Source organism: Chelonia mydas, chromosome 5 (genome assembly GCF_015237465.2).
Source record: "Chelonia mydas isolate rCheMyd1 chromosome 5, rCheMyd1.pri.v2, whole genome shotgun sequence".
Classification (NCBI taxonomy): Eukaryota; Metazoa; Chordata; order Testudines; family Cheloniidae; genus Chelonia; species Chelonia mydas.
In genome coordinates this window covers 100,488,242-100,509,218 of record NC_051245.2, presented here as the reverse complement: position 1 = coordinate 100,509,218, position 20,977 = coordinate 100,488,242, and the positions used below count along the sequence as shown (strand labels likewise).

The 20,977-nt window shown below is 41.8% G+C and overlaps 1 protein-coding gene across 3 annotated transcripts in view; it reads right to left on the bottom strand.

Moving 5' to 3' along the window:
• The window catches only part of JAK2 (Janus kinase 2), a 156,353-nt gene that overhangs the window by 85,826 nt on the left and 49,550 nt on the right, over positions 1 to 20,977 (bottom strand). For 2 of the 3 annotated variants that reach the window (XM_027827858.3, XM_043546955.1), the window contains exon 2: positions 8,390 to 8,635. The exons of the other annotated variant lie outside the window; for it this stretch is intronic. In XM_027827858.3, coding sequence (XP_027683659.2) covers positions 8,390 to 8,609 — 220 coding nt within the window. In that variant the 5' untranslated portion in view covers positions 8,610 to 8,635. The remainder of the gene's footprint in view (positions 1 to 8,389; positions 8,636 to 20,977) is intronic. 3 annotated transcript variants of the gene reach the window in all.

Sequence of the window (20,977 nt, the reverse complement as noted above, 5' to 3'; positions counted from 1 at the left end):
CCATCAGTTGACCCTGTGCCCTTTTTTTGCTTCTTTATGATGTACAAAGACCTGAAAGATTTTTAAAAACATTTTCTGCTTTTGTTTTTTGTTTTTTCATTTGTTTTTTAAACTTTAGCAATATCAGCAATATCAACTCTGGCCTTCCCTGATTTTGCTGGAGGACTTCCTGGATATCTCAGAGCCTGATCACTGTAAACTCTCAGAGCTAAGTGGAATGGACAGAGGTGCTGAATCTTTAACAAAGATGTTGCTTTCCCAAAATGTTCATCATTAAGATTATTATTTTAAAATTAATTAAAATTAAATAAACACAAAGAGGAAGATTCTCAGCCGCTTATACTCAGACTTGAAAAATCTTGACTTTTCTAAATGAAATAGCTGGAAAAGGACCTTCATTTGCTGAACAGGAGAAAATTTCCTGTTCACTTCCTGTTGATGTTTAATTTATGCCTGGGAAAGCTATGAGCTGGTTCTCAGACTGAGGAGCTGCAATTACCATGATTTATGACTGGGCCTGACAAACAGGAAACAGATTATTCTAAAAGTGGTTTGTTAAACTTTGCTCCCAATATGGAGCTGTTACTTAGCAATGGGGATGGCATGTAGGGTGGCCACTGCAGCTTGGTGTCAGATACCTGTCCGGAGGTCAAGGGAAAAGGGGCTGCGATGAAAGCTAAAATATCATAGGCATGAGTCATAATGACAAAGGAAAAGGGATGGTTCAAAAAGAGGAGGAAAGGTAATGGGAGTAGTAGGTAAATCGTATACAAACGGAATAGGAGAAATAAAAACAAGCAAATAAGTTAGGCACAGGTTAAAAAACAAAAGAAACATTCGGTAGGGGCTACCAAGCACAACACACACATCAGGCAAGTGTTAAAAGGAAACTAAGCAAAGATGCATGCACAAAAGGGGAAATTAAGGTGTGGTGAGGAAATTGCATGTGGCAATGCTCCCTGCTCTGTACAACGTCTGGTTAGATTCAACTCTTCAGCGAAGGAGATCTATCTCCTTACATCATGTCTAAAGCATATGGTGCTACAAAAATAACAAAGATTCATTTACATTTCTGATGTGCTTAATCAACTCTTTATATATAATAGCAATAACTTGCTCAGCAAATGTGATTCACTCTTGAGTCCTCATTGATTTGAAGCTGTTGCAGAACAGCATCTGTCCCTACACACATAGGTACAAGGTTTACAACAAGAAGTGTACAGTAAAGCTGTCTAACTCACAAGAGGAATCTAATGGGAAAATCATCTGACACTTGCTTGGTTTGGAGCCAGCAAAATCTGCAAGAGCTGCCAGCCCTTAGAGATGATTTTCAAGAAATGAAAGTCATGGACATACAGGAAAATACAGAGAGGGAAAACACTGTGTAAAGAAAAACCAAAACTAAACTAAAAAACCCCAAGGAATAACCCAGCACTATTTCATGATAAATGCATTATGTCACAGGATAAAACGTAAAGAACTGAGTAGAAGCTTCATGGTTCAATAAGCATATTTGACCAATTATGAATTTGAGAAATAAATCAAACTGTTACAACATTTTTACAGAGTTCAACATTAATTTATCCTATCCAATCAAATTCAGTTTCTCTCTGATATATGAAGTGTGGGCTCCAGCCATTCTAAAGATCAGTGAAAGGTGAAAAAGAAAGAACTGATATACAAAATACTTGTAGGATATCTTTTACTTCAAAGTACTTTATAGATTTTACGAGACACACACCTCTATATTTAATCCTGGGGGAATTCTGCGCCACTGCGCAATGCAGAATTTTTGCAGAAACTAACATTGTGCACGCAGAATTTCCTTTCCCCCACAGAAATGGGCTGCAGTGCTGCCAGCTACCACTGGACTTGGCAGAGCCCAGCTTGCACATAAAAGACATTGCTGGGGAGAGGGAGAGAGAGCTAGAGGGTTCCTGGCAGCTGCAGTTCCCAGCATGCCCTGAGGGAATGTAGGAAATTCTGTGTAAGCCTGGGTCCAAGCATCAGGCTCTTTCTCCCTCTGGATCCCTGGACTCTGTGGGGGGGATGTGGAACGCAGTGCAAGTATCTGGGCTGGGGGGGCTCCCGCGGTTTGGCTCTGGGGACGAGGGGTTTAGGTGTATTGGGGCCTGCAGGTGGGCTTGGGGGTTGTGGGTGTCTGGTCCCTCAACTGGGCTCTGGGGGAGGAAGGGGCAGAGAAACAGGAACTGGGTTGTCATAGGGGTTTCTTTAACTCTCTACCCCGGGGGAATTATTGTGTGTGTCTGTATTGTTACAGACATACTTGCTGACAGGTATTTTGAAACAAATTACCAAAATAATTGAAACTGGCATGATTATGTAGTGTTATTTTGACAAATAAAATTTGCAGAATTTTAAAATATTGTGCACAGAATTTTTTTTTGTGCAAAATGCCCCTAGGAATATATATTTTACCCAGAAGACTTCTGCCTAATTCACTATGCAAGTTGGATGATGCACAGTGAATAAAGGGGCCGTTCAGTAATATATTTTTATCTTTACTGTTCAGTATGTGGTTCCCTGCCTCATTCACTGAGCACCATTCATCCCTCACTAAGAATGAAGCAAGGGTCCCTGAGTTGTAATGACAGCAGCTAAAACTCCAAAGTCAATCTGGTGTACAGTATGTTTCGCTACGGATAAGGGCAGCATATTGATAAAAGTGAGAAACCTCAATCAAGGTCACATAACTGCTGCTCTCAAGATCTGCTGTTTGTTGCTCTGTGAAGAACAATGCAGAGATTGGAATACTCAAAAGCAAACAGAGAGGATGGCATAAAATACAAGGAAACAAATATGGCTCAGCACGTCAATTCACATCTTAGAGTTTAGCTTTCATAATTCCAATTGGGCACCGAGCACCCGCAAAGAAAACATCACTGATGTAAACACAGTAAGTCCCACCAAAATGATTTATGTTTTGTTCTAGGTTTTAAAAAAGTGCCCATGTGTTCTGTGCCAGAATATTACTGCACTTAAGAAATGAAATCTCATATACAGTATGTAAACAAAATCTCAAATAACTGGGCCAGTCCGAACTGCTGCGGAAAGACTTTGCAGAAGACAGAATATAGGTCTGAAACATATCTTTCCATATAATTCTTCCTAGCCGGGACTTTTTGAGCACATAAAAATGAAGTTGAAGAATACAACTGAACACAAGCACCCAGTGTGATATTTTGACAAAAAGGACTAATGCAATCCTTGGATGTATAAACTGGGAAGTGATGTTATCTTTGCATATACAGCATTTGCAAGACCAACACAAGAATACCAAGTACAGTTCTGATATCCACATTTGAAAAAGGATGTTGAAAAAATTGAGAGCATGCAGAAGACAGCCACAACAATTATTCAAGGGCTGGAGAAAATGCCTTACAGTGAGAGACTTAAGCGAAAGAGGTCAATTCACTTAGTTTACCAAAAAGAAAACTGAAAGGTGAATTGATTACAGTGTATAAGTACCTTCACAAGGGAAAGATACTGGGTACTACAGGGCTCTTTAATCTAGGAGAGAAAGGGATAGCAAGAACTAATGGCTGGAATCTGAAGACAGACAAATTAAAACTGAAAATAATGCACATGTTTTTGACAGTGAGGATGATTAACCGCCGGAACAAATTACCAAGGTATATGGTGAATCTCCATCTCCTGATGTCTTCAAATCAAGACTGAATCCCTTACTAGAAGGTATGCTTTAGTCAAACACAAGTTAATGGGCTCAACACAGGGGTTCCACTGAAATTTAATGGTCTTGATATACAGGAGGTCTGACTTGTTGATCTAATCATCCCTTCTGGCCTTACAATCCACAAAAACTTCAAATTTACTTACTCTTCTTGCTGATGTCATAACAACCAAAGAAGTAATCCTCAGAGACAGGTGATAAATAGTGCACTACCTCAAAGTTTCCATCACTCTGGTTTCTACTGTCTGAACTCAGATGGTACAAACCTGGTTTCTTTGATTAAAGCAAACAGACCAAAAGATTCGGAATACTGGTAAACAAAAGGAGCAGTTTGGTACACAAGACTCACAGGAAAAATTTCAGCTAACAACACTTCCTCATGAAGATCTTATGAGACTCCAACAATATGTCCTGGAATCAAATGTAGGTAACACAGGAATCATTCAGTTATGGAGACGCTCTACCACCATCTCTAACCACCACCGGTGTGTAGGCGTCTGCAGATGCTGGATCCGATAGCAATAACTGGGCAGCAGGACCTATAGAGATGTTAATGGTAACAGTGCAGAGTCCCTTGATCTGAAAAAGCTTCCTATTCTGACCTATTCTTCGAATCATGGGGTTTCTTACACCTTCTGGAGTGCCATCCCTCCTCACAGGTCTAAGGGGATTCTCCAGGCATGTTTCCAATTTTTCCTTCTGTGTATGAGAAGACAATAGCTTGTCTGCTCCTCAGATAATGCCAAAGGGCCTTTGGGACAGGGGCTACAGCCATAAGGTTTTGATTGCTTATCCCAAGGATACTTAGAAGATTTTGATTTAAGACTGCATCGGAACTGACACTGAATCCTAGAAAAACTCAAGAGTCAGATTGCCAAACCTGAGGATCAGAAGAAACTGGTACCAATGGAAGCTAAACCTGACACTGTCCAAATCCGATGATCCCTTGCCAAAGAAACCACTTTAAATAACAGTCTCTTTACACATCAACAACAGTATCCTGCACATACAGACATGCTGTCCAAGATGATGCTCTGCCTAAGACACAAAAGACACTGAGGATGATAGTTTGCTACAGACATTTTTGCATTGCATGATACACAATTAAAACCAGGTTATTTGTCAGTCTCAGACATGCCTGAAATATCAAAGGGAACAATACAATGGGACTTAACTAGCAGAGTCAATGTGAAACCAACCCAAGTGGCCAAAATCAGATAAAGCCTGCAGACCCAAAATAGCATAGAGTTGGAGTCAGCATAGGATGTCTCTCTCAAATGCCTACAACAACTCAATCCCAATAGGAGAACAGTGCACACTAAAAACTTTTCTAAATTAACTACAAACTATTTACTATGGGGGGGAGGAAATATTTTAAAAGCAGGAAAACAGAATTCTTAAGAGACAACGCAGGGAAACTCCAGGCATACGTAAATGGCTTCAAATACTTGTGGCTGATTGGAAAAGAAGGAATTGAGAGGGATGGAATCATGCTCCCTTTTTATAACCACATATTGAGTGTTTACATTTGCAAGGAGGCATTCATATTCTCTAAAAGGCAACTGTTTTTCAACATGATTCCCGTCTTGCAATACTGATGGAATAGTGCAAATCCCAACAGGAGAAATCTACAGAGGTAATTTTCAAAAAACTTCAGACAAATACTCTCATGTCTCCAAATTTTAAAAAATTTGTACCACTACAATATTCAGGGCTACCTACTTTAGCAGTGTTATTTTGGAATTCAAAAAGATGTACATTAATTTTCACTCTCTCACTAACTACTGGTAGACGGTATTTTCCTGTGCCTTATATTACCTACCCTCCCCCCAAAAAATTCATTGTAGGAATGTAGGATTTGCCATGCCAGATCAGACCATAAGTCCAGAATCCTGCTCCTAGATGCTACCGTATTACAAATTAATAATCATCACATTGGAAACCTATGCAGTATTTCACATCTCTGAAAAAAGGGAAGCAAAATGGCAACCTAGTTTTTTTGTTTATTAACTAAGCAACAGAAAATATGTTTAAACCCAAGGAGATGACACTGAACGATGGATTGTTAAATCACCACACAGTGTCCAAGGACTGTAGGACCTAAAGTACAGCATGTGAAATCAACCCCTTGTTCCACAACCCCTAATAAAACCTAGTTACAATAGATCTGAATTAAAGACACAGTTCCAGCCTCAGCTCTATTTATCATTTCTTTTTTTAGTTTAAATTAGACCTTACGAGAGCAAAGTTTTTTGCTGTTTAATTTCTCTCTCCCCCTACCGTTTCTTTGACTGTTATACAGTAGTACTTAAAAACTAGCTGACGTGTGTACACGAAGAGCAAACCTGTTTCAATTATTTGACTGTCATTCTCAGCTTCCATTCATTTCAAAATATGGCCAAAAGTTAAACAGCTCTAAAGGAATCCCTTCCTTGTGTGTAAATATGTAATATCTACCCTCTTTCAAAAGATTTCATAACAACCCACTGTCCTGGCTGATGATTCTCTTCCCAATAAAAGGCGTTTACTTCTCTATGGCCCAAAGTGAGCTATTTTTTATTTACTGCTTGCCATATTTACCCAATACGGGACCTTGGTCCTGTAAACGTATATGCATGCAAGTAACTTCACGTACACAAATAGTCCCACTGTACTTAATGGGACTATTCACATTTGCAAAATTATCATACATATAAGTGTTAGCAAGTTCAGGATAAAGGCCATAGGGCCTCCTTACAACAGCTATTTCTAACTACAGCTGGTCAGAACTTTTTCAGGAAAATGAAATTTCACAGAAATATGCATATTTTGTCAGAACTGAAAACTGTCAGAGAGACATATTAGTTTGGATGACATTTTTGTCAAGAAAGGTTTTGAGATCCCACATTCTCTGGTCACTTCTGACATTAGAGACAGGTAATTATAGAATCACGGAACTGGAAGAGACCTCAACAGGTCATCTAGTCCAGTCCCCTGCACTCATGTCAGGACTAAGTATTATCTAGACCATCCCTGACAGATGTTTGTCTAACCTGCTCTTAAAAATCTCCAAAAGGTGGAGATTCCACAATCTCCCTAAGCAATTTATTCCAGTGCTTAACCATTCTGATAGTTAGGAACTTTTTCCTAATGTCCAACCTAAACCTCCCTTGCTGCAATTTAAGCCCATTGCTTCTTGTCCTATCCTCAGAGCTTAAGAACAACAATTTTTCTCCCTCCTCCTTGTAACAACCTTTTATGTACTTGAAAACTGTCATCATGTCCCCTCTCAGTCTTCTCTTCTCCAAACTAACCCTCCACCCAGTTTTTTCAATCTTCCCTCATAGGTCATGTTTTCAAGACCTTTAATCATTTTTCTTGCTCTTCTCTGGACTTCTCCAATTTGTCCACCTCTTTCCTGAAATGTGGCACCCAGAACTGGACACAATACTCCAGTTGAGGCCTACTCAGCGCGGGGTAGAGCGGAAGAATTACTTCTCGTGTCTTGCTTACAACACTCCTGCTGATACACCCCAGAATGTTGTTCACTTTTTTTGCAACAGTGATACAGTGAGACACAAATTGAAAAGCTCAGTTTGTCAATCCAAAACCCACCACTTTGACACAATTCCACTTCATAAAAACATCTGAAAGGTTTTGTTTTCATTCCCAGTGGAACAAAAATAAATTTCAAAACATTAACGTTACTGCAAAAGAGAATTATTGCCCTCTGGACAGCAGTACTTCTAACCGAAGCTTCCTGTAAACTGTGTGGCTGTGCAGCAGCCTATTTAGCACTGCGCAGGTGCTCAGTGGACCGGCCGGGGAAAGGGGCGCCCCTCTCCCAGCCCCCAACCTGCCTCGTCCAGGGCGCCCCTCCACTGGCGTGACTCTGCTGTGGCCTAGCCTGGCCCCAGGCCTGGCAGGAGTGCTCCTCCCACGGCATGAACCCAGACTTGCTGGGGTGAGGCAAGGGGCACCTATCCTGCAGCCCCAGCCCAAGCCCTGCTGCTGCAGGGAGAGAGGTGCCTCTCCCCCGAGTCCAGGTGCTGCTGCAGGGGGAGAGAGCTGGGGGGAGTCCTCTCTCCCCACCGTAGCCCCGGAGCACCCTCCTGCACCCCAAACCCCTCATCCTCGGCTCCACCCCAGAGCCTGCACCCCAGCCAGAGCTCTCCCACCCCTGCACCCAACCCTCTGCCCTAGCCCTGAGTCCCTCATCCCCAGCCCTACCCCAGAGCCCGCACCCCCAGCTGGAGCCCTCACACCCCTGCACCCCAACCCTCTGCCCCAGCCCTGAGCCCCCTCACACATCACCTCCATATCGGTGCACCTAACAAAATTAATTCCACACATGGGTGGGAAAAATTAGAGGGAACACTGCTTCTAACTCTTGGTCACAAAGTGCATCGGGGTGCTTTGCAGGGCTGGTATAAACAGTTAGGTTCATAAACCCTTCCTTAATAGTTAAAGTTTTGAATGGCTAATGTGGAGGTAATTACTATTAATCAGCAAATAAATGACCTTACAGAGCAGAGAAGGGTCAGAAATAAACAAACAAAACCATTGTTCTATACATGCACAGGTTATAGCATAAAACATTTTAGTCAGGGCCTGTGCACACTATATTAAAAACTAATGTTGCATGAAGCTGAAACAATATCACTCCGTTACTAGGAAAACCATCATACATATTCTTACCGCAAGCCTTACAAGCAGTAGCACAAATCTCTTCTGCAATATATTCGCCAGCTGGAAACTGAAGATAATCTCCTTCGGTCTTCTCCTGGGAATGATAAAGGTAAACCTGAAGCACTGGCTCTGTCTGCTTGGGAGCATTTGCATTCCCATGGATGTCACCATTTTGGTGTAGAGTAGAAGTTGCTGTTCCTTCCATCTCTGTCATTGTAAGGCAGGCCATCTTTTCATTGTGTTTAGAGCATTTGTCTAAAAAAGAAAAAACAGAAGGTTACTTTAAAAAGCCAGGAAAACTGAAAGAGCTACACAAGATTGGTATCTCCCATATTTACATGGCAATAATTCGTAAACTTGTTACAATTTCCTACATAAATATACAGATTTAAAAAAAAAAAACAAAACTGGGATGCTTTTCACTGGTAACATCAACATTCTGAAGCACAGAAGCCTTGAATTATAATACTGAGTTAGGACTGCATAATTTCTCAGGCAGTTTAGCAAAACGTGAGTTCCTCTACAATTTACAATGCAATTCTATTCTGAAAAGTTTCAGAGCAGCAGCCATGTTAGTCTGTATCTGCAAAAAGAACAGGAGGACTTTTGGCACCTTAGAGACTAACAAATTTATTAGAGCCTAAGCTTTCGTGAAAAGTGACTCTGCATGGGAAAAACAAAAAGGCTTTGTAAAGTTCCATGATTATTGCCTCTCAATGAATTCCAAAACAAATATGTTCATTTTAAAAGTAAAAATCAGGCTTCTTAATTGTCAGCCCTACAAACTCAGAGCTTCTACAGGCCAAATTAGTCCCTCCGTTACACCTGTGCAACCCTGTTATCCCCTCAGTGACAGGTCAGAGGTTGAGCTGATGATGTGTAAGAAGGAATATCAACTGAGTCACTCAGAAAAGAATCCCTGTTCAGTTGTGTTTTAGCCCAATCTAGAACAGTTACATTTCTTCTGTAAGAGAAAGCTTAGAATACAATTTTAAGTAGAAAGACTTCAGTTTTCAGCAAATGCATCTATTCTCCTAGCATTTCCTGAAGTGCCAATTTATTCTAAAATACATGACAGGAAATAAAGGTAAAAACAAAGTCTAGAAGCACTGTACGAACTAGACTCAAATATTATGCCAATATTTTAAGAAGGGGCTCCGTCAAACATTCTGCTCCCAGATCAATCACATGTACCAGTGTGCATGTCCTCACAGAGAAGACCAACGAAGAAATTGTATTCCCATTTATACAAAAATGCTCTTTCATAACCATAATTAAGGAAGGAGAGAAAATGACTTGGCACACAACCCAATAGCTTATAGGATATGCACTTTAATGCTAAAACTGAAACTGAAAAAATAAACTGAGAACAATGACAGTATAGCACACTGTCCGACTAATATAATTTGAAGGTGGGTGGGGTGGGGTGGGGTATAGAGGAGGCAATGAAAACATCTACTCCCTTCTAAAAAAAAAAAAAAAGTCTGTTCTTCTGTAGTATTTTTTAATCATTCTCAGGACTAAGTCATCTCTGGCACGAATGGTTTAGCTGGATCCAGAGGGGGTGAACTCCATCAGAAGCAGTGAAATCACTCAAAACCTCTCAATTTGGTGATGGAATTTTTAAAATGCACCCAAGAGCATATGACTGACTAGGCTAAGACTGTCTTTGTTCTCATATGAAACGATCATGAATTTTTCAGTATAATCAAAACTTATAAGATATATAGATACTGGTAAAACCCTCTAAAGTTTGCTTATATAAAACCACTTGGTCTCATTCAGCACTTGCTTTTTGTTATAAAGAATATTTACAACCAAACGTTGAATCATAAAAATGTACTGTACAAGTAGTAGATTTCTAACAATATTTTATTGTGTAATTAACAAGAAGCTATTGTTTTACTAGAAGTCAAGTCTGGACACATACATTAGATTGTCATAAACGGCAATCTATTTATTTTCTTAGACTTGATGAACTATATTATTGTTTCATAAAAGAATCTTCTGGAATGCTACTCTTTGATTTGTAGTCAGACCAAAATTCCTTCTCTCTATTGCTTGAGATTTTTCAATATACATCAAATTGCTATTTAAAATGTTGATTTCCACCCATTTACAACGTGATCCGATTTAATATACCTACCAAAGTACTGCAAAGCATTTTTTTTAACGCAGTAGGTTAATTAACATGGGCAAGAGACCATTTTGATGACAATTCTGAAATAAGATCTACAACACTAAGAAATCAGAGATCGCTTTTATTATATTAAAATAAAACTAGTACACAGAATCAGTGTTTCACAGCAACTGTAGGCTGTTTCTCTAGGTGCAAGTGTAACCCACTGTGGGTTATGCATCCTCCCTCTGTGTCTGATCAATAGAGCATACCGGACTGTTAAAGCTCTGACCTACAGAGCCTGGCTCTTTAGCCCAAACTGTAGATGCTTGTGCTTTTTTCAAGCTCTGGAGTTTCCTGGTTCTGTTCCTGGTATGTCAGTCAAGGCAATGGCTGTCACACAAGGAGTGGCACTAATATAGTAATATAGAAGTGCTCCAGTAGTAATATAGTAATATAGTATTATAGTAGTATAGTAATATAGTTCTATAGTAATATAGAAGTGCTCAAGTAGAAACAGCCATATTCATTTTAGGCACACAAGAAAGCCATTTTTCCTTTAAAAAAAAAAAAAAAAAAAAAAAAAAAAAAATACCTGAAGTGTATCCGCCTATAGCACCATGCCAAAAGCCTTTCAATGGCATAAAGATTGCAGTTTTTGTTAACAACATATAGGTCTGTCATTGCTTTCTGTGGCAAGCCAGTTGCTCCTACAAAACTTTACCCAAGTAGTTTTAATCTGCTGATGAAGTCTGGAGCCCTCCCTTCACTGCAACAATAATTCCTCTAAATAGTTATTACTTTAGTAGAGAAACTCAGGCTTCTGCCCAAAATAAACACTGACTTCCTCTTCTCTGAGTTGTCAGGCCCTTCCATGTTAATCACTTTACAAGAAATAGCATTGTTTCCATTTAACCTCCTCTTCCTCTTATGCAAAAAAATGAAAACTTGGCAGTTGTAACAAAAGTAGGTGAAAACAATTCCAGAGGTGCGATTTTTACATTGTGGGTGTCTCTTAAATTATGCTGTTTTCTAGTTTCAACTCTTCTATTAACCTGAAATCAGAGGTGAAAGTAAGCCGATCCGGTCTGGTCCGTCGTACCAGTAAGAGTTGGTACACAGGCGACCGTTCCAGCAGTGCCAGAGCCCCAGGCCCTTTAAATCGCCAGAGTCCTGGGGTAGCGGCGGCAGCGATTTAAAAGGGCCCAGGGCTCCCAGCTGCTGCTACCGCTACCCCAGGGCTCCGGCTGCTGGCGCGGTAGGGCGGCCAGGAGCCCCAGGGTAGTGGTAGTGGCAGCCGGGAGCCCTGGGCCCTTTAAATTGCTGTCAAAGCCCTGGGGTAGCGGCAGCGGCCAGGAGCCCCGAGCCCTTTAAATCGCAGCCGGAGCATCCGGCAGCGTGGACTGGGCAGCACTGAAGGGCTGGCTGGCTGGCGGAGTCTGGCCCCAGCCCTGCCTCTTCTGCCTGAGACCCCGCCCCTTCCGGTTGAGGACCCCCGCCGCCCTGCGCACCGATAAGTCCCTAAAGTTACTTTCACCCCTGCCTGAAATGCTTATGAAGCAACCAGGTGAAAGCAAATACTACAGTCTCTCTGAATCAGTTTATTCACCACAAAGTCTGTTCAGGCCCCAATCCTGCAAAAACATGAAAGCACACACCAGCAGTCCTACTGAAGTCATAAAGCACACACATAAGTGTTTGGAGGATCAGGGCCTGAAAGTGCCATTCATATTAATTAAATTGTTTTCATCTGTATTCTGTCTGCTCATTTTACAGCTGATTCACCAACTCTGTTACCTTCATTCCTTGCTCTATTTTAAAAGCTGTTCATCTGCATAATCCCGAGCAAATGAGATTATTAGCCTAGCACCAAATTAAAAATGTGACATGGCAAGAAATTTTCATTGCTCCATTTTTTAGTTGGCCAAAAGCCCAAGTTACATTTTAAGCATCCCAATATTAATAGCAATTTGGGAGGGAGGGGAGACATTAGCTTCCCTTCTAGTAAAACAGATTTGCTTTGACTACAGTCTTTAAATATGTGCAAAATACAGAAATTCTTAAAAATTACATGGTGGGAATTAGTGTATCTTTTGTAAATTATACTATATGGTGCTATCATATTACAGCTAGAATTGACTTTTCCACCGTGGTACCTTCCATCATCGTGCAAATACTTAAAGCCCTGCATGGATACAAAATGTATATCCACAGATGTGGATATAAAGCGAATATCCGCAGAGCTCTACCAGGAAGCAGAAGCGACAGCAGCAGCATGTCGGGCCGCTGCTTGCAGGAGCCAGCACCCAGCCAGGGCAGCTCCTCTGGCGTGACTGTTATGCGTCCCGCCCCCAATCCCTGCCACTAGGGTGGGCACCCGGCTCATCGGCAGCTGTCCCTCATCACGTTAATGTGTGCAAGCAGCTCGCATGCTCCCGGGCAGGAGTCCCTTTCACACAGCAGTGTGCTTCTCCTGCCCAGTAGCTCCATGGATATCCGCTTTATATCTGCAGATATAAATTTTGTATCCACACGGGGCTCTACATATACTCGGCTGTCAAACTGGAGCATGCTGATCAGGCATACGTGCAGCTGAATGTAACATCTGCCACGTAATCAAAAAACTTAGCAAAATTCAGAAACAGAATGGACATTTGTAGGGATAACAAGAACACCCAGAGTTACAATAGTGGAGGCTAACCAATTTTGGAAGAGACAGTTAAGCTCATAAATCAGGGTTTTAACCAATCTCTAACTACTTGGGAGCAGGAGGTTTCTCACACTTCCTCCGAATCATCTGGTGCTGGCCACTATCAGAGATAGGTTACTGGACTAGACGGACTCTGGGTCTGATCCGGTATGGCAATACCAATGATCCTAACCAGAATGATATCTGACTGCAAGCATTTGATGGATCAGAGTTGTCATTCTTCATGATGATCAAATAATATTACTATCTATGTGCACCCACCATATGATCAGCGCGCACACACAATTCCTCTTCTACCCTTCATCAGAGCTGATTTTAGTTGCCACATGGATGTTAGATTGGAATGGTTCACCTGCTTGTCCATACTCATGCAAGGAAGAAACTGGTTATTTAAAAGACAAATGTCATTTCTATTCACTTTCAGCAAAGCCAACAGTAGGCTTAATGCCTGTATATTTAAAGGAGTGAGAAAGGAAAAGTAATTTACAGTCAGGGGAAGCCCTGGATTCTGATGAACTTCCAGTTATACAAACAATTCTCATATGAACTTACTACTCCCTGACTGGCCACGTTAAATCATACTTTTCAACAAAAAACATTACCATTACAATAGCCTCCAAACAAAGCCGCTATTACTATTCTGAGTAATCACAACAGAGATTTCTCTAACTGTGCATTTTACAAGCCAAGGTGTTCTGCTGAACTCAGACCTAAAAATCCTTGCTAAAACGCTTGTGCTGAATCTTCAGTGCACTTCACCAGGGCAGCACAAAGAGGATTTAAAGGGAGCTTAAACAGTCCTCAGGCATCTCTAACTTGTGCCATGGGCTAAACTTGCCCTGTAATGCCCCCTGGATAGAACGGACAGAAAGCTGTCTCTGCCCGCTCCATTCCAGGCATGCCAAGCTCTGCCCTGGTGCACATGAAGATCTGCCCTCTTGCCTACAGAACAGCACAAGTAGTTTCTAGTCTGATTTAAGGTTAAAATCAGGATTGTGTCTGGTAATTCAAATATAAACAATCCTTACCCATTCTTCAAAACATATTGTATGTTTCACAGGGATTTGAGATTAAAACATTTGTTTTTCAGGTGACACGACAAGGGAAAACTGTGTCTTTTCTTGCTTCTTTGCAATGTATTATAAGTATAAAGCCTTTTTTAAACTGTGGGAATTTAGGTCTTTTCTTCCCTGCTTTACAGGAAAATCTCCATAGACTACAGGAGATTTAGTAGGATTATAACACAAGATAAACCATGTACGTAAAACCCGATTAACTTAGAAGGGCAGAAATTTTTAGTCAAATGTTTAAAACTATGTTTTTATTTTGTTTTTGTCAACATCTATTCAGCTTGAATGCCCATCAAATAAATAAAAGAAGAGATCAGGGTTCAGGATTCAGTATCACACTATTTCAATTAAAGGTGAAGAACACTACCAACCCACATCACTGAGGCCCCTCCAGTGAGACCTCAAGCAAAACAAGGATTACAGGTTTGACATTCCTGACAGCTATAAAGTAAAATACGAGCAGGAAAACAAAAATAAAAAACACTTTCAGACCTGCTTTATAATTCATAAAAATACAAACTAAAGAAAAAAAAGAAAAACCTCCCATTTTTTCCCCTTCGGAGGTCATCTTTAACTGATGCAGAAAAAGCATTTGACCCTCTGGATCATTTGCCTTTGGTATATCTTCGACAACCTAATGGTGAACATGCATACTTTGGTGTCTCAACATTCCAACTTTCTCTCACTACAAAAGTTTCATGGACTTAGAGTACCTTTTAGCACGTGAAAAAGCTGTATACAAAACATGAGCAACACCACGGGATTCCTTTTACTGAGTTAATCACAAGACACTCACTTGCTGCTGGTATATCATGTACTCATTGTGTTGCTCACGTTTTTCTGTATTTGTCAGAAAATAAAGATCTGTATTTTACATTAAATGTTTGCCACATTATCACAAATACTTATTCTAATTTTTTTAAAAAAAAAGAAAGAAAGATGGTTGGACAGAATTACTGAAAGAGAGGAAAAACAGAAGAAAAAGCATTTTAAAACAACAAACTTATCAATGCACTTTACACGTAGTATGTTCCGACAACCAAAATATTCACTCCCACTTCATTTTACACCAGAACCTCCCTTTGCTACATTTGGAAGGGTAACATCACAGGCCCTGTAGTGTATAAGATTAGAATAGGACATTTCAGTCAAGTCTATACTGGCCCTTTTTGCATAAATATTTTTGCAGCCTTCTGTAGCATCCCTTTTGGGATAGTCTTACTCCTGAGGGAGCCACGGAGAGTAGCCAGTGCATAACTAAACATTTAAGTCTTGTGTAGCAATACAAATTGTTCATCAAAAGTGAAACATTTCCTCTTGCAACCTATTGCTCCTCCCCTTCCTCCAGGCAGGATGAGTAAGACAGAACAAACAAAAGGGAGAACACAGAGGGAAGTCGGAGTTGGAGGGAACAGAGAGGCAGAGCTCAGAAAGAAATTTCTGCAGCCTTTTGCTTTGGATGACCCTCCAGCCAGATCTCTCTCCTCTAGGGCGGGAGTGGGGGGGAAAAAAGGTAAAGGTTGGGAAGGGTTCCATAGACACAGCAGGTACTTTGTGCTATCTGTTTCATTGTTCCAGCCCAGAGAAGATTTGCCTGGACTCCTGAGGGGAAGGAATTTGTTGCTTAGACAAGCTTTAACTCCTGTCCTCACAGATGAAGTTTGCTACTTAGTGAGCATTAAATGTTCCTGCCTCAAATGTCTGTTTCAGAGACCTCCACATAACCTCTACCTATACAACAGCTGCTTTTGAAAGTATCCCTAGGGAACTGCCCTGTAACCATTGTCCAGTAAATCATTTATGTTCTCAACCAAAGCCCAGTGATGTCAACGGGAGTTGAAGTTTCCATCAATGAATGTTGGGTTCAATGAGTGTTGGATCAGGCCTTGTAGTACAGGGGTGGGCAAACTTTTTGGCCCAAGGGCCACATCTGGGAATAGAAATTGTATGGCAGGCTATGAATGCTCACAAAATTGGGGTTGGGGTGCGTGCTCTGGTTGGGGATGTGGGCTCCAGGGTGGGGCCAGAAATGAGGAGTTCAGGGTGTGGGACGGAGCTTCGGACTGAGGTGGGGAAGTGGGGGTGGGTACAGGCTCCACCTAGGGGGTGCAGGCTCTGGGGTAGGGCTGGGGATGAGGGGTTTGGGGTGCAGGAGGGTGCTCCGGGCTGGCATCGAGGATCAGGGCTGGGGCATGGGGAGAGGCTCTGGGGTGCAGGCTCCGGGCGGCGCTTACCTCAAATGGCTCCTGGAAGCAGAGGCATGTCCCGTTTCCAGCTCCTATGCAGAGTCGTGGCAAGGCAGCTCTGCATGCTGCACCAGGCTCAGGCACTGTCCCTGCAGCTCCCATTGGAGCGCCGGAGGGGGCCACTGGAGTGTGTAGGAGTCGGACGGGGGCCATGCCGCTACATCCAGGAGCCGCATGGAGTGGCGCCCGACCCTGCTCTCTGGCTGGAGTGCAGCATGTCCTCTGGAATGGCAGCCGAAGCATGAAGGGGCATATGAATGTTTAGCATATCTGGCACATAAATACCTTTCAATGCTGGCTACAAAAGTGCCATGAAAATGCCTGTTCTCACTTTCTGGTGACATTGTAAATAAGAAGAGGGCAGCATTATCTCCCGTAAATGTAAACAAACTTGTTTGTCTTAGCGATTGGCTGAACAAGAATTAGGACTGAGTGGACTTGCAGGCTCTGAAGTTTTACATTGTTTTGTTTTTGAGTGCAGTTATGTAACAAAAAATCTATAGTTGTAAGTTGCACTTTCACAACAAGATTGCATTACAGTACTTGTATGAGGTGAACTGAAAAATACTATTTCTTTTATCATTTTTACAAATATTTATAATCAAAATAATGTACACTGATTTCAATTACAACACAGAATATAGTATACATGAATGTAGAAAAACATCCAAAATATTTAATAAATTTCAATTGGTATTCTATTGTTTAACAGTATGATTAAAACTGTGATTAATCGCGATTAATTTTTTTTTTTTGAGTAAATCATGTGAGTTAACTGCGACTAATCGACAGCCCTACTCTTTAATCTACATGAGTGAATATGGTAGTCACGTGCAGTTTTCATGTGGAGAATGCAACAGGATCTACACGGGCATTTTGCAATAGACCATAAACCTATATTCAAGGAAACAGTTGTGATTCTGTCCCTCCCTGTTTATGTGAAATATGATGGCTAAAGCTGGGCAGAGAAGAGTAATGAATTTGGTTTCACAGGATTTCAGTATTTTGAAATTAGGAAAGGAAACCAAAAATTTCCAAGTGCTCCATGAAAGGAAATGGAGCAATAGAGTGCAGAAGCCCGACAGGCTGCTAAGGAGCCAGGTGAGTGAGCGGGCAGAAAACGAATGTAAGCTCTTTGGGGCAGACACAGTCTCTTCTTCTGGGTTTGTACAGTGTCTGGCACAACAGGTCCATGTCCATGACGGGTGCTCTTAGGGACCTATGCAATCAATCAATCAATAAATCAGTAGCGTACACAGAGCATCCCTTGATGGTATTTTCTGTATTCTTTCTTTTCTGACATATTATACACTGATCAGATGGGATTTATCAACACATAGATTCGGAAAAATCCCATCACACAAACCAACCTTGTTTCTAGGAAAGACATGTTCTAGCTCAGCCAGAGAAACATTGATATTAAACGAAGGAAAGAAAGGACCATGAAGAATGTTCTCCTCAGGTACTAGGGTTACCAGGTGTCTGGTTTTCGACACCAGGTCAAAAAGGGACCCTGTTGGCTCCGGTAAGCATCGCTGACTGGGCCGTTAAAAGTCTGGTTGGTGGCACAGCAGGGCAGGCAGGCTCCATGCCTGGCTCCACAGGGCTCCCAAGAAGCATCTGGCATGTCCGGCTCCTAGGCAAAGGAGCAGCAAGGGAGGCTCTGCACGCTGCCCCCGCCCGCAGGTGCTGCCCCAAGCATCAGCTCCACAGCTCCCATTGGCTGGGAACCATGGCCAATGGGAGCTGCGGGGACAGCACCTGTGGGCAGGGACAGTGCACAGAGCCACCTGGCCGCCCCTCCATGTAGGAGCCAGAGGGACATGTCACTGCTTCCCGGGATCTGCCTGACGTCAGCGCCACCCAGAGCCCGCACCCTGAACTCCCTCCCACACTTCTCTCTCTCTTTTTCTGTCCTGATTTCTCCCTCCCCTGATTTCCCTATTATCCCTTCTTTATGGGTCAGCAAAGCCACTGTCTCCAGAATAACTGTCATATTTGTGCTTACATGGGGTTTCAAAATTAATTTGGAGGATGGGTCCAGGATTCTCCCTATGTAAACCCAGAGGGTAAAGAGTTATTCTGTGTACAAGAATTTGCTGGCCTGCACAGCGATAGGAGGGGTGGGGGGGGGAGGAGTGGGAAGGAAGGAAAGACATGAGTCAAAAATGGTTTAACAGTGTTTAAAATACATTTTCCCCATATCTTATAAACTCCAGTCTCCTTTGCTTTTTGGTATTATTCCCTTCTCGTTTATGTCACTGCTGAGCCTATCACTTTCAACCAATAAAAGCGCGTGAGTGAGAAGCTGAGGAGGTATGAGGAGCTTACTGCTGGCAAACTGTCTGGAAATTTCTTAAAAAAAAGCCAGTCAGAGCTCAAGGATTACAGTAGCCAAGGTGGAGAGATTTTCATAGTTATGGTACAGATATTAAGACAATCATATAGGTCCAGATTGTGACCTGTTCTCATAGCATTGGGGGCCCTTAAGGTGTGTCTACACCACATTTTCGACCAACAGACTTGGGTTTGTAGGGCTCACATTACTGGTCCAAAAACAGCTGGGCAGACTCCTTCTGAAGTTGTAGCTTGGGCTCTGAGGCTCAAGGAGGGGGTGGGTGTGACGATTTCAGTCACAGAGACCACCTTGGGACATGCTGAGATTACCTCTAAGCTTCTTTCACAGACTAGATTCCTTCCTACTCTGGGCCCAATCCTTTCCCCTGGTACAGTCCTTGTTAGTTCCAACAGACATCTTAGGCGGAAAGCAGGGGCTCTCTCATGACTGGCGGCCTCCTTTGTTCTGTTCCACCCACTTTTATAGTTTTGGCACAAGGTGGGGATCTTTTGTCTCTCTGGGTCCCCACCCCTCCTCCTAAATGGGAAAAGTACCAGATTTAAGATAGATTCTAGTATCCTGTGACATGGTCACATGTCCTGTGAGACCTCATTCTTCATTAACCACGGGCTGGCCCACACATACAAAGGAAGGCTTGCAGGTAAATAAACCATCTTCAACCAATTGTCCTAGTCAATGGGAGCCATCAAGATTCTAAACCACTATTAATGGCCTACACTTTGCATAATTACAATAGGACCTCAGAGTTATACTTCATATTTCTAGCTTCAGATACAAGAATGATACATGCATACAAATCAGAGGAATATATTCAGTAGGTTATAACCTTTGTAACGATACCTTACAAGAGACCTTTTGCATAAAGCATATTCCAGTTACATCATATTCACATTCATAAGCATAATTTCATAAAGCATATGAAGTGCAGCGTCACAGTGGGGTTCAGAGCCCAAGCTGCAACTTCAAAGTGCTATCTACACAGGTATTTTTAGGGCACTAGCATGAGCCCTGCACTTAGCCCAGGTCTCTCAAACCACACTTGGAGGTTTGCTTCAAAACGTTGTGTGGACATATCCTTCGTTTCTACAACTAGTCTAAGATGGCTAAGATTACCCTTCCCTATCAAACTACTACACCTCTATCTTTGGAGCTTTTACAATTGTTACTTGGCAAATTGGCTACTTTGCCATGTTGGGTTTAATCTGAACAAACACCGCACAATCTCAATGAAAATCCTAAATCTTCCAGATCACAATCCTAGGGGGTCTCCTTTTCTAGAGAGATGTGAAGGAGGAGGTGCTGAACAAGTGTTTTTCATGTGAGCCTTTTTTAATTTTTTTTTTTTTTATGATTATTTGAAGCATTTTTGTTTGCTTCCTTGTTTGTAAAGTTTGTTATCTCCCCCAATCTGCAAAAAAGGGAAAGGCAAACTGAGTATTGCAGAATATGCTATGTAACTTAGATAAAACATGCTCATCCTGTTATTGCTATTCGCTAACCGTATTTGTGAAAAGTCTTTCGGAAAAAAAACTGACAAAGAAAGCACTCTCCTGGCACAAACCATAAAAAAATGGGAGAACTTCTGGACAAATGCTGCACACAAGAGCTACAGAAGAGAAATACACTTCAACAGTATAACCAGAAGACTATCCACACATTTCTTTACGAGTTGTTTCATAGTCAGAAGAGAATCTGGAAGTATGCACTTACACCAAATTAGCCCTATGCAGAAATTACAGTCAGAAAGTAAACAAGATAACCTAAAGTCACAGTGAATCAGCAATCTACATACTACAACCAGAAGTTGTATTACTGTGATGGTCTTTGCTGTGGCATATCTAAAGAGGCTTATTCTCAGCTATACTATATTTACAACTTTGAACATCACTATTCAGTTAAGTTTCAGAGTAACAGCCGTGTTAGTCTGTATTCGTAAAAAGAAAAGGAGTACTTGTGGCACCTTAGAGACTAACCAGTTTATTTGAGCATGAGCTTTCGTGAGCTACAGCTCACTTCATATGCATCCGATGAAGTGAGCTGTAGCTCACGAAAGCTCATGCTCAAATAAACTGGTTAGTCTCTAAGGTGCCACA